This window comes from Stenella coeruleoalba, assembly GCF_951394435.1.
Source record: "Stenella coeruleoalba genome assembly, chromosome: 9".
Taxonomy (NCBI): domain Eukaryota; kingdom Metazoa; phylum Chordata; class Mammalia; order Artiodactyla; family Delphinidae; genus Stenella; species Stenella coeruleoalba.
The window spans coordinates 87,678,674-87,693,232 of record NC_137155.1 but is presented as its reverse complement, the minus strand read 5'-3'; the positions used below and the strand labels follow the sequence as shown (position 1 = coordinate 87,693,232).

At 39.4% G+C, this 14,559-nt stretch overlaps 1 protein-coding gene across 5 annotated transcripts in view; it reads left to right on the top strand.

Annotated features, from left to right (window-relative positions):
• Nucleotides 1-14,110, top strand: part of CNOT4 (CCR4-NOT transcription complex subunit 4) — a 141,481-nt gene extending 127,371 nt beyond the window's left edge. For 3 of the 5 annotated variants that reach the window (XM_079931199.1, XM_079931197.1, XM_079931198.1), the window contains 2 exons: nt 11,837-12,049; nt 12,733-14,110. In XM_079931199.1, coding sequence (XP_079787325.1) covers nt 11,837-12,049; nt 12,733-13,034 — 515 coding nt within the window. In that variant the 3' untranslated portion in view covers nt 13,035-14,110. The remainder of the gene's footprint in view (nt 1-11,836; nt 12,050-12,732) is intronic. The other 2 variants (XM_079931201.1, XM_079931200.1) reach the window with 1 other exon arrangement.
• The last annotated feature ends 449 nt before the right edge of the window (nt 14,111-14,559 follow it).

The following is a 14,559-nucleotide window of genomic DNA, read 5'->3' as shown; positions in this document are numbered from 1 at the left end:
TTTATATGTTTATTTTTGGCTGCGTTGGGTCTTCATGGCTGCACGCGGGCTTCTTCTAGTTGTGACCAGGGGCTACTCTTCGTTTAGATGCGCATACTTCTCATTGCGGTGGCTTCTCGTTGCGGAGCACAGGCTCTAGGTGTGCGGGCTTCAGTAGTTGTGGTGCACGGGCTCAGTAGTTGTGGCACACAGGCTTAGTTGCTCCACGGCATGTGGGATCTCCCCGGACCAGGGCTCAAACCCGTGTCCCCTGCAATGGCAGGCAGATTCTTAACCACTGCACAACCAGGGAAGTCCCTGAATGCCTTTCTTAAAATATGAAGCTCACACTTTAATAATCCAGACGTGATTAGATAATCTCCTTTTTCATTAACACTGTTCTTATTACTAAAGTTCGTATATTCCTTTAGAGGTTACAGAGTCTTTTTATAAAAATATCCTGTGGGGGGCTTCCCTGGTGGCGCAGTGGTGAGAGTCCGCCTGCCGATGCAGGGGACACGGCTTCGTGCCCCGGTCTGGGAAGATCCCACGTGCCGTGGAGCGGCTGGGCCCGTGAGCCATGGCCGCTGAGGCTGCGCGTCCGGAGCCTGTGCTCTGCCGCAATGGGAGAGGCCACAACAGTGAGAGGCCCGCGTACCGCAAAAAAAAAAAAAAATCCTGTGGGGTTATTATCCCTATTTTGTAAATGAGAAAACTGAGGCTCAGAGTGATTATCATTTGTGATTTGCTCAATGTCACACCATTGCTAATTTAGACACTTTAATGTTACCTATTTAGAAGATCCATTACCCAATTGTTATATCAAATGATATAAGTGAAACCACTAAACCTTTTTTCATACACATGACTGGTTAGATCTCTTCCATCCTACACTTTGCTAATGAATTTTTAAAAATCTGAATGTATATATGTTAAATTTTATGTGTTTGGATTTGGTGTAGTTAGAGTGTATCCTGTTGTATATCACCATCTTACAAGTTTATCATATGAAAAACTACATGATTATAATGTGATAGATAAATGTTATTAGTAACAGTAATAACATTTGTGTGAAGATTTTAAGAATTTTAAGAATAGGTATAATTTTAATTATTGATTCTGTCCTCTCTAGAATTAGTTTTCTGTTTGCATATTTAAATAAACTTTGTAGGTTTTGTTAAATATAATATAAAGCATGGAGTCAAAGATAAGCCAAGCACTATCTCAGGAACTTTCAGGCTAACACACAGTATCTTAAATTCTGTGACAGTTCATCTAAACACTGCTGTCATCCATGCTGTACTTTACTATCATATACCAAAATGTTACCACTAGAAAACTTTCCAAAAACTGCTGAATTCAACATCTGTTGTAGTTATGACAATCCTAGAAAGCCTGTACAAAGGTTAAATTACTTTGATATGGTTGGTTCTTTATGGAAATGCATTTTGGCTTTCATTGATCACTCTATTCCATTGGTTTTATGGGATTGATGTGTCAGTGGGTTGGAAGTGGAGTTTAGCTGCAAAGTTTTTGAGTTTGGGCAGGCAATAGAAGAAGAAAGGAAATGGACCATAGCATTTAGAAGGAGGACATTTCCAGTAGAAAACAATTGTCAGTAGAAGCTGCCTCCATGACTGCTGTTCCACCTCAAAGTTGAACTTCCTGTGTATTTTATTTGGAAAGGAGCTGAGGTTTTAGCCAAAATGCTACATATTATTTCTCACAAAAAATGCCTGCAAACGTAAGCAGTAGAGCAGTGCTTGCTAAACCTATCATATTCATTTCTAAAGAAATCCAGCTTCTAATCTGTTTCCGAATTTTCCCAAGAACTCATTTTATATTAATTATGTAGCTTCTAGAGTCTGCCTTTTCTTCCTTTCCCGGCACTTCTCTTTCTTTTTTTCTTGGCTGCATCGGGTCTTCATTGCTGTGCATGGGCTTTTTCTAGTTGCGGTGAGCAGGCTTCTCATTGTGGTGGCTTCTCTTGTTGCACAGCACAGGATCTAGGCACGTGGGCTCAGTAGTTGTGGCATGTGGGCCCTAGAGCGCTCAGGCTTCAGTAGTTGTGGCCCAGGGGCTTAGGTGCTCCGCGGCATGTGGAATCTTCCAGGACCAGGGATCGTACCCGTGTCCCCTGCAATGGCAGGTAGATTCTTAACCACTGCACCACCAGGGAAATCCCGGAACTTCTCTTAACAGTGGTTTTGTGATGACATCTGTGAGGATTAACACCCTGGAATAGAATCCATTTTGCACCTGGAAATTTTAAACTTACTTAAATTGAATAGATGTTCTTTTTACTGTCTTTGCATCTCTTCTGACTTACAGTTCTCTCTCCACATTGCTTAATCTGTCCTTTCTGGTTTGAGGATCATGCTGTTTTATAAAGAAGATGGAAGGAAGCAAAATGAAGATGGAACTACATAGTTCTGGCTTTTCTCAGGGCTTAGCATTATGACAGGCTGAGCAGTGGCTTTTCCTAATTTTCTCCTTTTCCAAACTTAGCTTTTTTTTGCCTTCAGCATTTTTCACAAGCTTCAGATCATTATGGATTCTGATTTTAATCCTCAAGGATTATGATACTCTTATCTACAGGTAGGTTACATAACTCTATCCAGCTTTTCTAAGCTTTCTTTTCACATCTTATCCCATGAGATTCTCCCTGCACAAGAACTGGTTTCTTTAGATTTCGCCCCAATTTCTTTTCCTTATTAGAATTATTTATTGCATAGTCAGAATGTTCATATTTTAGCATCTTCTGTGGCCTATGAATCACTGTCTCCTGTAACCAGGGGACCATCCTGACCTACCTTTCCTTTTTTTTTTTTTTTAAACCTTCTTTGGAAAGATGTTTTCTCAAAAAAACCTGGAAGCAAATGTTCAGGGCTGTTCATTTAGGAAACATTAAATACCTCTTTAGGTTCAGGTTCAGTAACTATTCACTGTATACATAGAGGATTAAATCAAGGCCCTTTCCTGGAGGAGCTCACAGTCCAGGCAAAAGAACTAATATATAAACCGGTGAATGCAATACACTGTGGTGATTGCAAAAGTAGCCAGGATGCCAGCCATCCAAGAACTCAATCTAGTTAGTCTCATTCCTTGCTTCTTAAAGTCCTAAAATTATGTCACATACTCTTAGGGCTTCTATTTTTTAAAAAATTTATTTATTTATTTATTTGGCTGCATTGGGTCTTCACTGCTATGCGCGGGCTTTCTCTAGTTGCGGTGAGCGGGATCTACTCTTCGTTGTGGCACGTGAGCTCATTGTGGAGCATGGGCTCTAGGCACGTGGGCTTCAGTAGTTGTGGCATGCGGACTCAGCAGCTGTGACTTGCGGGCTCCAGAGTGCAGGCTCAACAGTTGTGGCACATGGGCTTAGTTGCTCTGCAGCATGTGGGATCTTCCCGGACCATGGGTCAAACCTGTGTCCCCTGCATTGGCAGGCAGATTCCCAACCACTGTGCCACCAGCGAAGTCCTTAGGGCTTCTATTATATTCACAATAGCCAGCCTGTTCTTTGTTGGTCAGAAGTCCAGAATAAAATTTTCCCTCCTTGTTTCCAACTTGGGAAAGAGGGGTGGTCAGGAGGTGAATTTTCTCAGGTTTATTTTCTTCTGGTAGATTTAGATCTCAGAGATGTCAGGGTGGTTGACATCCTCCATGTCTCTGCAGTTTTATAATTCAGTGAAATCATATTCTGGTGGATCTGTATATCTTCTCCTGGATGATAAGTTCCTTCAGTCATCCTTGGATGTCCTCACGGGGCTTTTGTTCATAGTTCTCAGTTTTGTGCTCACCTAAACGCTTTCCTCCAAGCTTCCAATTTCAGATTTTATAGATTTCTTATAATGGCTTTTTGTCCCTCCCCATCATTTAGTTCTGTTTCTTGGTTCCATCTAATCCAGTTTATAATGCTTCTAAGAATGTATTTATCTTCTGCATTAACTTTTAAGTTTACTTTTTCTTCATTCGATGTACAGCTTTATATATAGACTTTTTTCCATAGATATTTTTTCCTGTTTTTTTTTTTAATAGATTTTACTTCCTTAGATCCTTCATAAAGCAAACATCTAGATGTTTTTCCTGGTTCTCATTAGATGGTCTGATTCTTCCCCCCAAACAAACATAGATCCTCGTAGGAACATTCTAGAAGAGAAAAGTACACATTGTGTAAAACACATCTACGTATATCGTGCAGTGTTCCTACTGTATTTTGTGATTAGCTGCTTCTCCTGCCCTCTCTGTACGGAATGCCGTTTCCCTTTTCCATATCAGCTTCTCTTCCCTTGAGCTTCTCCAGTCATCATTTATCGCGCATGCAGAATGGCAGAATTGTTCATTTTCTTCTTTGTGCCCCACAGGACTTTGTTCGTACCAGAACAACACTTACTATCACATGGTGTAGTTGCTTAAATGTGTCTGACCTCCCCTTCTCTTGGCCCATGAGTCCTGCCAGGACACGGACTAGTTGGTAGTGTGCTCAGTGGTGAGAACAAACACTTTGGAGTCAGAATGGATATGATTACTGACTTCAGCACTTTTGAACTATATAACCTTTGGCAAATTCTTTAAACTACCAGAGTCTACTTAGTCTCCTCATTTGTAAAATGAAACTACTACTTACTTAGTTCATTGGATTGTTGGTACTAAGGTAATCAAGTACATCAAGTGCATAGTGAGTGAATGAATAGTGTCTAGAGTAGAAAAGTGGATAGAATATAGCTAATAGTCCTGTTTACTATCCTGTACACATAATATTAGAATATCTTTTTTAAAAAGCATTCCTTATTTATTTTGGTGCATTGGATTTTAAAAATTATATTTGCTTGTGTTTTGGCATCTCAAGCAGTATTGAAAACAGCATTTTAGTGGCCTCTTTTTTCAGAGAGGCCTTTTGGGCCCCAAATTTAGCTCATTCCTGCCATCAGAAAGATTTGCATCTTTTTTGAGAGAACAGCTTGATTCGTAGCATTACACAGATGTGAAATAAATAGGCTTTTGGGGGGAAGGTGGTTTTTCAGCTCCTCTCAAGTTGGATCTTTGACTCAGCAGATATCTTGAAACACATCAAGTTTCTAAGACACTGAGCTGCATGCTCAAGTATCTATAAAATAGCCTATGGCAGGCCTTTCATTAGAGTTGTGAGAGAAGATGTGAGTACACATAAGGGTGTACATACTGGATGTCACAGCACAGTGTGCTGCCACATGAGTGTGGTTCAGACCACAGTGCTGTCGTCCAGAGTGATCTGAGTGGAAGACTTGGACTTTTGGAAGATTGAGTAAAAATTAGTCAAAGAGATTGGGAAAGCATTCTAGACAAAGAGAAAGGCAGGAAGTAAAGACAGAGTCCAGAAAGCCTAAATCATATTTAGCTAATCCTCAAGGCCTCTCTTTTCCTGTTTATGTCATTTCTACTTCCTTCTGCTAGTGGGAATAAAATTTGACTGTTTTTTGTTAATACATTGTTCAAGTTCTTCTGTTCTCAGAACTCTTTTTCACTGAGTTCTTAGAATTTTTCACATAGTTTAATCTCTACTTTCAGGTCTATTAAATCCTTAAGATTTTGTGCCCCAGCAAATCTGCTCTGCAGTAGTGGTCTATCTTGCTTTTTATAATAAAGCATAATCTTAGAAATTTGAGGGTCAGTTCTTTTTAAGTAGAATAACATTTTTTCACAAACAAACTGATTTTATAAATCTGTTTGAAAGAATTCATTCATATTTTAGTTAATACGTTGAAATGATTTTTGTGACTGTCCTAAAGAACAACATGCCTATGTCATGAAGGCTTTAAGTTCTGATAGGAGAAAGTGTGTGTGTTCTTTAAAGTTTGGTTTTGCATATAGGACAAGCATAATTCATTTATATTTGAGTTGCTTAGAGATATGTTGAAGTTTGAGAAAGTTTAAGCTTTCTTGAAATCATATACTGGTGGAGATGGACTCTGTCCCCAAACTCACAGGAATTAGTATCTAACAGGGCTGGGGGCAGAGTGGGGAGTGTAGTGAGGGGTAGAGTGGCTGAGACAGGCTGTACTGTATGTCCTTCTAAAAATGGATGAATATTTGAGAGTCTAACTGGTAAGAACTAACCATAATGGGAACTAGATTTCTGATGGACCCCTTGTACCAAGAAAGATTTGTTTCACTAAGTAACCTACCTATTGGAAGTAGCCTCTGGCTTCGAACTGTAAAGGACAGCAGTGAAGAAAAGGAAGATAAATCTTGTGAGAAAAAAAGATCAGATTGAAGACTGAGGCTTTGGGAAGTAGCTATGAGATAAGGATTAAAAACGGATGAACAGAAGAAACTCTTTCAAGAATATTTTGTGACTGGAACGCTCAGTGACTACTTCCCAGTTGGCGGAGACTGCTACCAGAAATATATAATAACTTGAAATAAGAGGTCTCTGGTCCTAGGGACTGCAGTCGGGAATGGAGTAGCCTAAGGATCAGGGCCGAATATGTGAGCCAGTTGTCCCTGCCCAAACATGAAAGTGGACAAATTGGTGGATTTGTGACTGTAGTTACATCTAGCTAGTTTAATTAATAAGGCCTATGTGTTTATAATAAAAAGACCATGTGGAGGGGGTACCAAAAAGAAGGTAGAGGCAAAATTCCAAGCGGAGACAGAATCCCAACCTGGTGGTGTAAACTGTATTAGAGGAAACAAAAACTTGGAATAGCCTTTTGTTTTAGGGTTCCCCCTTAAGTGTGCTTTATTTCACCATGTTGTCATTATACATAGATCTTCTGTCTTCCCTCTTAGCAGATCTTGTTTTTCAAATGGAATCTTATTGCTACCCTAAAATGGAAATAGATGAAATCAGGAGGTGGGAGGGATGTGTTGTCCTACTACCCTGTCCCCTTCCTCCCCAGTGGCTCCTGAGGTGGTTCTCGGTAGCAAAGTTTTACATTTTATAACAATATATTGCAGTTAATCTGAGGAAATCCACTTGGCCGCTGTAATGTGTGCTCTTGGCCTAAGCCATTCGTCTTTTCCTGCTTTATGATTTTCTGTGAAAGGCCTGATGTCAGACACAGCTTCATTTTATTTTGTAATATAATCATTGCTTATAAAATGTGTATGTGTATGTCCTAGTAAGTAGTTAGACTAGTTTAGTGTTATGTAAAAATACCAAAGATAGTTTTAACCTGTCGTGGGGTTTTCAGGCTCAGGGCATCTACGAATTTTAACTCCATGAACTTAACTCCATGAATGAAAGACTGCAACTCTTGTTCACCCACCAGCACATTTCCACACGTGTGCCTAACTAGCCTCTCTTTTTACTAAACTTTTATAGCCTTTATTAATCATGTACAACCCCATGACATTTCTTCTGTTGGTTTTTCAGGTTGTGGTTATTGAGTTTTTCCCATATTTGCATTGTCTCACCATCTAGACTTTAAGCTCCTTGAAAACAGGAGTCATGGCTTAAGGGCTTTGCCCTCCTTAGACACTGTAGGCATTCAGTAAATAGTTGCTTTGACTTTTATCTTGGCAGCTTTAACACATAGATTTTTTGTTGTTGCCACTGTTGCTAAAATCTAGACTTGTCAGCTGCTTAGTGAGCGATGATTGGCTTGTTACGGACTGGGTGTTAGGCTACCAGCAAACTGGCAGAATTTTAACCATAATTTCTTCTTTAATAAAATGTGTTCTGTGCTAGGTAAACTGAAGTATACTGGTACTTCTTACACAATGAAATATGAGAGTGTGGTATATGGCATCTTGAAAGTACTTTAAATTCTGTCTTTGAGTTCTACTCTGAAAAATAAAACTACTACAAACAACTTCACCCGCTCTCCTGACCTCAAATTATTTAGAACCGAAAACAGTGGTTTTGTACATATTTGGAAATTAAAATTAATTTTTTAACATCATAAAACATTTAAACATATTAGCAATCCTTTAAAAATATACAATCCTTCCCTAGTGTATTACACTACTACTAATTAAATACTTTAAAAATAAAATTAGTATCATTTAGTATAAAGTATGTTCAGTGACTTGATTTTCATTGTAGTTTGCTTATGGAAAGTTTAAAGGGCTTTCTATGTCTTCTTTGTCTTTGTACTGTGTTGGTGGTGAGAAGGCTTGTTAGTTAGATTGACTACACAGTACCTCTGTGAGAATATCGGGTATTATCCCTCCATTGCTAGGAGGAGACTGTTGTGCCCAGAGCCAGTTCCTGGCAAGTGAGAAATCTTCTTAGCTTGGCTTTTTGGAAACTACTATCTATTCAGTATTGAGTATTAGAAAAAAATTGTTGTTAGGCACCTATCAAGTAATAAATGGTCTTCAAATTGCTTTCCCTTCTCTTATTTTATCCTTACGAGAGAAGAAAGCAGATGTTATTCTTACTTACGAAGCATACTAAGAGACTTACTTACATGCTCCAGGTTATATTAATTACGGTTGCCTTATACAGCCCATCTGCAATTTTCAGCCCAGTGTTTTCTCCATTAGACCTACGGACTTGTACATAGTGAATCGTATGCCAGTGTGAAGTCGTATGTAAATAAAGGGAAATGAAGTTGCATCAGGTTGCATCCAGGTGTCCTGTCCTGGTACTATTTAAAAGGAAATGTGTATTCGAGTGGAATTATTTAGAGTCCTAGAAACAAAGGAATCAGCTTCCTTTGTGTCAGTGGTTATCAGCCAGGGATGATTTTGCGCCCGCCCCCCCCAGTAGCCATTTGGCAATGTCGAGACATTTTTCATTGTCAGAATTGGGGGTGGGGGGTAGTTGTGCGCACACTGCTAGCATCCAGCGGTGCTGCTAAACATCCTACCGTGCACAGAACAGCCCCCTCACGACGAGGAGTGAATTATGTAGTCCAAAATGTCAGTAGTGCTGAGGTTAATCAGCCCTGCTGTATGTATCGCAAGGAATGGAATTACCAGAAGCCCTCTCAGCCAAAACAAATTTGGGTCAGAGGTGGGGTGGGCGGGTGGGCGGGGAGGTAGAGGAGGTGATTTCAAGTGTGGCTGTTGAAATTTTCATGGGGTTAGGATTTATCTGATTTCCTTTTTCTTGCCCCTTCCTTGTGCCAGCACTTGGCATAGCAGTAGTAGAGAAAACAGTGAAGAAAACTTCTTTTCTTCTTGTAAACTACTTAGAATAGTGGTCCCATTCCCAGAGCTAATGCGTCAGTCCAGTTCCTAGTGACACTCACAACTCCACTATAAACCAATCCTCCATGCTATCAGGCTCCCAAGATGTCTAGGCACATGACTTTGTTTTTGGCAAGATTGTGAGAATTATAAACTAGCTAATTTATTCCCCAAGGTATCTTATAATCATAGTTCACCTGGGAGGATCTAAGTTTCTCACTGTTTCTATATCATGTGCCGTCTGTGAATGTCTTTGGCTAACATACTCTTGCTTGATTTCATTAGCCTAAAACCAGAGAAACAAATATCTGTTTTTTAAATAGATGTTATTTTTTTAGAGCAGTGTTAAGTTCACAGCAAGATTGAGTGGAGAGTACAGAGAGTTCCCATATATCCCCTACCTGTGAACAAATGTCTGTCGATTTTATTGTAATACTGATTTTCAGATAAACTTCATATAAATGCAAATGTTATTCTGTTAATGCAAAGTTCCTTAGTTCCAGTTCTCACTAACTGTAAAGCAAAAGTAAGGAGAAAATGGGTTTCACTAAGTTATGGGTTTTTTTCTTTTTCCCTGTGCAGTGAAAGAGGGAACCTCAAATCATCTGCATAGACTTCTTATTGACTTTGGCTACCTAAAGTTCAAGAGCATTAATCTTCCTTAAAATTTTCCCATGTAGTTGTACATCACCTTTTTATATCAGGGAGATTTTATTTCCCTCCTGTGAAGTTTTCCTTGTTTAGAGTTCAGTTTTTGGTTAATTGAAAACAAGTTAAGTTATTCAGTCTGACAGTGTGACTACTTTAAAGGTTAGAATGTAGCCACCGAACCTTCCTGTAATTGGGGGTATTCTAGGACTTTATTAGTGTCATCTTGTTAATGCCTCATGCAGCTGGAGTGGACTACGGGGTGGGGGGAATTGATGATTGTGTTGTTGATTAGAATTTTTCTCCCCTGGCTGCAAATTCCAGTTTGTTCCTTTAGCGAAGTATTTCTCCTACTAGTCATGGCTGATGGACATACTATAATGTTTCCGTGTTTCTTTTTTGCTTCCTTTTCATCATGGGTCTCACAAGCCCCTGGGATTTGCCTTAAACATTTAACCTATTAAAAAACCAGTTAATTGTCTATACAAATATAAAGTAAATAGTCTATATAAGAGTGAGAGCTTGGTGTTACTAAAAAAAAAACAACTCAGGGTCTGGGTTTCAGGTCTTGATGGTACAAGTCATGTGACATGTGCAAATTATTCTAGAGTCTATTTCTTTATCTGTTAAATGCACACTATTCCCCCTGCTCTGCCTACCTCACAACATGAGGATCAAATGAAATAATAATGGACTATAAGAGTGCTTTGTGAATTGTACAACACAATGCAAATGTCAGATAGGATGCAAATAGAAGGGTAAGCTTCAGGAAATTACACTGATTGTGAATTGGAATTCGGTTTGAAGAATTTATTTTCCTTTCTATTGACTAGTCTGTAGTGTAGATTGTCTTTTCTTCATCTAAGTAAATTCAGAGATGACTTTTGTGGCATTTGGTTGTAGTTTTTTGTCTTTTTATAAATAACATCAATTGGGTCAAAAGCTTCACTTGCTGAAATGTTATAATTTGGCATAGGTTAGTGATTGGTGCAAAGGAAACATTATAAAAAGAAAACTCTGAATTCACCAAATAGCATAGACTGTACCTGATCGAATATCGTTGTCATCGTCGTCATCATCATCATCAGTGGTGATTGCTCATCAATTCTGTAGAACCAGAAATAATTTTCTATGCTCTTCTCAAAAACCACAGTTGGTAGTTTGACCTACCATCCTATTTTCAATAAAGCAGTTATTCTAAGTAGTAGTTACACTTTATGCTTCCCCTCCCCTCCCCCCAGCCAATTAGTTATATACCATGTGGCTTCTGGATGGCAGTAGATCAAGTGAGTTTAGTCACAATTTATGAAAGCCTTTTTATCTTGATAGTATTTTATCATATTTGATGCTATTTGTAAATAGAACCAGAGAACTAACTGTAGTACTCCAGGACTTGTGTTTTAAATGATGGGCAGAACTGTAAGAATAGAGTGGGCAGACTGCTGGAAATGATTCCATCTAAAAGGTAGCTTCGCCCTTGTCTCCTTGGCCTTTGTGACTAATGGAAAAATACTCTTTTCAAATTCAAAAGCCTATTCATTACTGCCTTTCTCCTCTGAAATACATGATCAGTTTTATAATCAGGAAGAACTTAATTATTTTTCTTTTTCTATTGTCTTATGTTTATTCTTCATAAAATGACTTTTCTTTCATTTAATGGGCTCAGAATACACTCCTATATTGAACTTTACAGCCTTGCTTTTTTTTATAGCGTAAATCAGCTCAGCTGGCTAAATGCCCCACTAACTGAAACTTCATAATGTAGCTGGAACTAAATTGTGCTCTGGAGCATTGAGTCTTTAAACTGGATTATTGACTTACAAGTGAAAATGGTAAAGAGTCTGTAAGAAGGACAAGGATCCCTCTCCTGATCCTTGACCAATTTTTTCCTCACTTATTTCAGGGGCTCTGAGCTCATGAGCAAAATCCTAACCAAGTTTATCTTGCTAGGAAAACCCATTTTAAATGCTCAATAAAGAAAGAATAATTCTTCTCCCGCTTAACCACTAAAGAACAACATATGTTTCTAACGTCAGCTTTTTATTTTTTTTTTTATCTTTCATTTTTTTGTTGGTAAATCTCCCAGACAACAGCAGTTCTGTAGAGAGTTTAAATATGAAGGAATGGCAGGACGGGCTAAGGGCACTTCTACCCAACATTAACATCAACTTTGGTGGACTGCCCAATTCTTCTTCCCCCTCCAACGCCAGCCACAGTGCACCAACGTCCAACACTGCCACCACCGACAGCCCGAGTTGGGACAGCCCTGGCAGCTGGACAGATCCAGCCATCATCACAGGTAACTTTCTCACTCCTTCAGCTCCACTGACTGCCATCAGTTTGGTTTTTAGCACAGATTAACTAAAAACAAGAGGTCTCTTCAACGTAATCTTCCCAAAGCCACAAGTGTGTGGTAGCTTGTTTCGTTCTCCGGGGTCACGTAGCCTCAGTTAACTCTGTTGGCCTAGTTGTGTAACAAGGCATTTGGTACCTAGGTTGCTTCTTTTGGTGTAAGTAGGTGCTAACATCTGACAGAATGTGTGTATTTTGTAGGTCTCAAAGTACAAAAGGATCTGACTTATCCTCTCAAAGGAACATACTCCACTTTAAAAAATAAAGCTCTCTATTATAAGGCTATCTTGTTCATGTATCCCTATTAGAGAAGGAGAAGCACAATTGGGAAATAACATCATGCAATCCTGGGGACTCATTTTGGCAACTCTGCCTCTGTGACACTGGGGGATGATGTCTGTATAGTTGAAGAGGAGGCATGGGTTTGTGTGACAATAAATCGTGGTCATTGTGGGTGGGGAATAAAAGGAACATAAGATTGAGAAGGTATTATTTGGAAGGAGTTTAAAATTGTAATTCTTTGTTTCTTTTTGGAGAAACTAAGTGCCTTAAAATTTTTTGTTTGATGAAATTCTTATGCTTTCTGCACAAACTCACCATTTTCCTTCTTGTTTTCTTTTCTCTCCTTAGGTATTCCAGCATCTTCAGGAAACAGTTTAGACTCTCTTCAAGATGACAATCCTCCACACTGGCTAAAATCCCTTCAGGCCCTCACAGAGATGGACGGCCCCAATGCTGCTCCATCACAAACCCACCACAGCGCCCCCTTCAGCACACAGATCCCTTTGCACAGAGCCAGTTGGAATCCCTACCCTCCTCCTTCAAATCCTTCCAGCTTTCACTCGCCACCCCCAGGCTTTCAGACAGCCTTCAGACCCCCCAGCAAAACCCCCACAGATTTGTTACAGAGTTCAACACTGGACCGCCATTAGGGAAAGAGGAGAATTCATTAGAAAATGCAGGATTTGTCCCACCCTGTTTTTGCCCTCTCAGCCGACCCACAGCTCCCTTCTCATCTCTTATGTTCTGAAGAATCCAGTTCCTGATCAGTTTTGTTTCTCCCTACCCCCAGATGCAATGCGATCGCAGGGTCATTACCATCTTTTTTTTTATTGTAAAAGTTTCTGTTGATCCAGCATTTGAGTGACACTGTTGAATGTTTCCTAAAAATGCCTTTTTAAGGAGGAAAGAAAAGAAATCAAAGGGCAGTCTCGATACTTAGAAAATTACTGCTTGTCTGTTGCGCATAATAATGACATAATCTGCTTAGCAGAAAATGATGATTAATTTATAGGGAAGGTGAAGTAAATGCATTATCAACTGCAGAAGTTTGAAAACCAGGTTGATTGAAATGAGATGGCTAAATGCATGGGGGAAAGCAGTGGTCCTGGCATCCATCTTGTATTCAACTTATCACTATTGCAGGGAAAATGCTTTTAATTTAATTTTTAATTCTTTTGGCAAGTTGATGGAGAGGACTCGATTGTGTTGTTAAGCAAGAGAATTTATCGGAAGTTGATGGAGAGACAAATTGATCTGCGGTAGTAACTGGCCTATTGCTAAAGAGTTTAAGGAGGAGAGAAGTGATTTTTTAAAGGAGAAAAAATTTTGGCTTTAGATTTAAAGTAAATTCAAATGTTTTAAAGAAAAAAAGTATTCACAGATTTAATACCTATGCATAATATAAGTGCTGAAATATAAGTGATTTCTTCAATCTTTCTCCTCTGTCAGAATCTTTTTTTCTTTTTACCTTAAATTCACCTGACTAAGGGCACTCTGAGATAGCGCTGCTCTGGGGCCACCTGATCACCATCAGGAGCAAATCTCTGACGACCTCGCCTGCAGCTTTTACTTAACCCTGTGGTTTCTGGACATTTGTGCAGTATTGAAAAGACAGGAGAAAAGAAAACAGAAACCTGGTTATAACCTAATGCTAAAACTAAAAAAAGGAAATGTACCTCTTTCTTCAGAATTAAAACTAAAATCTTAAATAAAACAGAAAACTTGATGATGACCCTTGGGTTGTTCTTGTTTTTGTTTTTCCATTTTATTGCATGTGAATTTGAAACATTTTGTGGTGACAGTCGTCAGGTGTTTCCATTGATTTTACATCTTTAGCAATAGGGAGGATGGGTTAGAAGAAGAAATCAGAAAAAAATTCATTTTACTGTCGGTCGTTGCCATCTTTGAAGGTCAGCCCATCTTATCCTCAAGAATTCCTCTTCCGGTGGCTTTCAGTAGAAGATGCTTCTTTGTGCTGTTGTGTTGTGCAGACCAGAGCTTCCCAACTCAGAAGCTTCTCAGCTTCCCAACTGAGAAGCCTCATGGGCCACGAAGGAGCAGATAGGCTGGGTTATGCTGAGATGTTGGTCGTCTCGGGGAGACCTGGCAGCCCCCGCGGTCAGGGTGCCATACAATTAGCAGCACATGTGAGCGCCACGACAGGAAAGAGATCAG